Source organism: Bison bison, unplaced genomic scaffold (assembly GCF_000754665.1).
Source record: "Bison bison bison isolate TAMUID 2011002044 unplaced genomic scaffold, Bison_UMD1.0 scf7180017853392, whole genome shotgun sequence".
In the NCBI taxonomy this organism is placed as follows: domain Eukaryota; kingdom Metazoa; phylum Chordata; class Mammalia; order Artiodactyla; family Bovidae; genus Bison; species Bison bison.
In genome coordinates, this window is record NW_011483965.1 from 353 (window position 1) to 873 (window position 521).

General features: G+C 59.9%; 1 protein-coding gene across 1 annotated transcript in view; it reads right to left on the reverse strand.

Moving 5' to 3' along the window:
* Window positions 1-2: 2 nt before the first annotated feature.
* LOC104999018 (serine/threonine-protein kinase A-Raf-like) overlaps window positions 3-521 on the reverse strand; it is a gene marked incomplete at its 3' end in the record, with an annotated part of 17,436 nt that continues 16,917 nt past the window's right edge. Inside the window, exons 9-10 of the mRNA XM_010854453.1 lie at window positions 367-504; window positions 3-131 (exon numbers count right to left, since the gene is read on the reverse strand). Coding sequence (XP_010852755.1) covers window positions 3-131; window positions 367-504 — 267 coding nt within the window. The remainder of the gene's footprint in view (window positions 132-366; window positions 505-521) is intronic.

Here is a 521-nt window from a genome sequence, read left to right on the forward strand (position 1 = left end):
TGGTCTCGGCTGCCAATGTGGCTGTAAGGCAGTGAGCCGGTCATGAGCTCATAGAGCACAACCCCATAGGCGTAGACATCTGACTGGAAGCTGTAGGGGTTCGGGTCCTGCATACGGATCACCTCAGCTGCCTTCAGCAGACCAGACCGGGCAGAAGGAATGTGCAGGTCAGCAAGTGACTGACCTGCAGGCCCAGATCCCACCAGCCACACTGAGTATAACTCAGAGCCGCCCCCACGAGGTGAAGCATGAGTGGTCCAGACACCCACACCTGGTGCAGGAAACCCTGGCCCCACTCCACCTTCCACATCTTAGCCCAGCAGCCCATGTCCCTATACACCCCCAATCCAGCCTGGTCCAACTCACCATCCATAGCACAGAGCCCGAGGGTTGCTCCAAGGGCTGGGCCCCACTCCACCGCGTCTTTACTGTAGCCAGGCCGAAGTCCCCGATCTTCACCGTGAGCCCCTCGTGCAGGAAGATGTCCACCGGGGTTAAGGGCCACTACAGGGTCTCCCAAG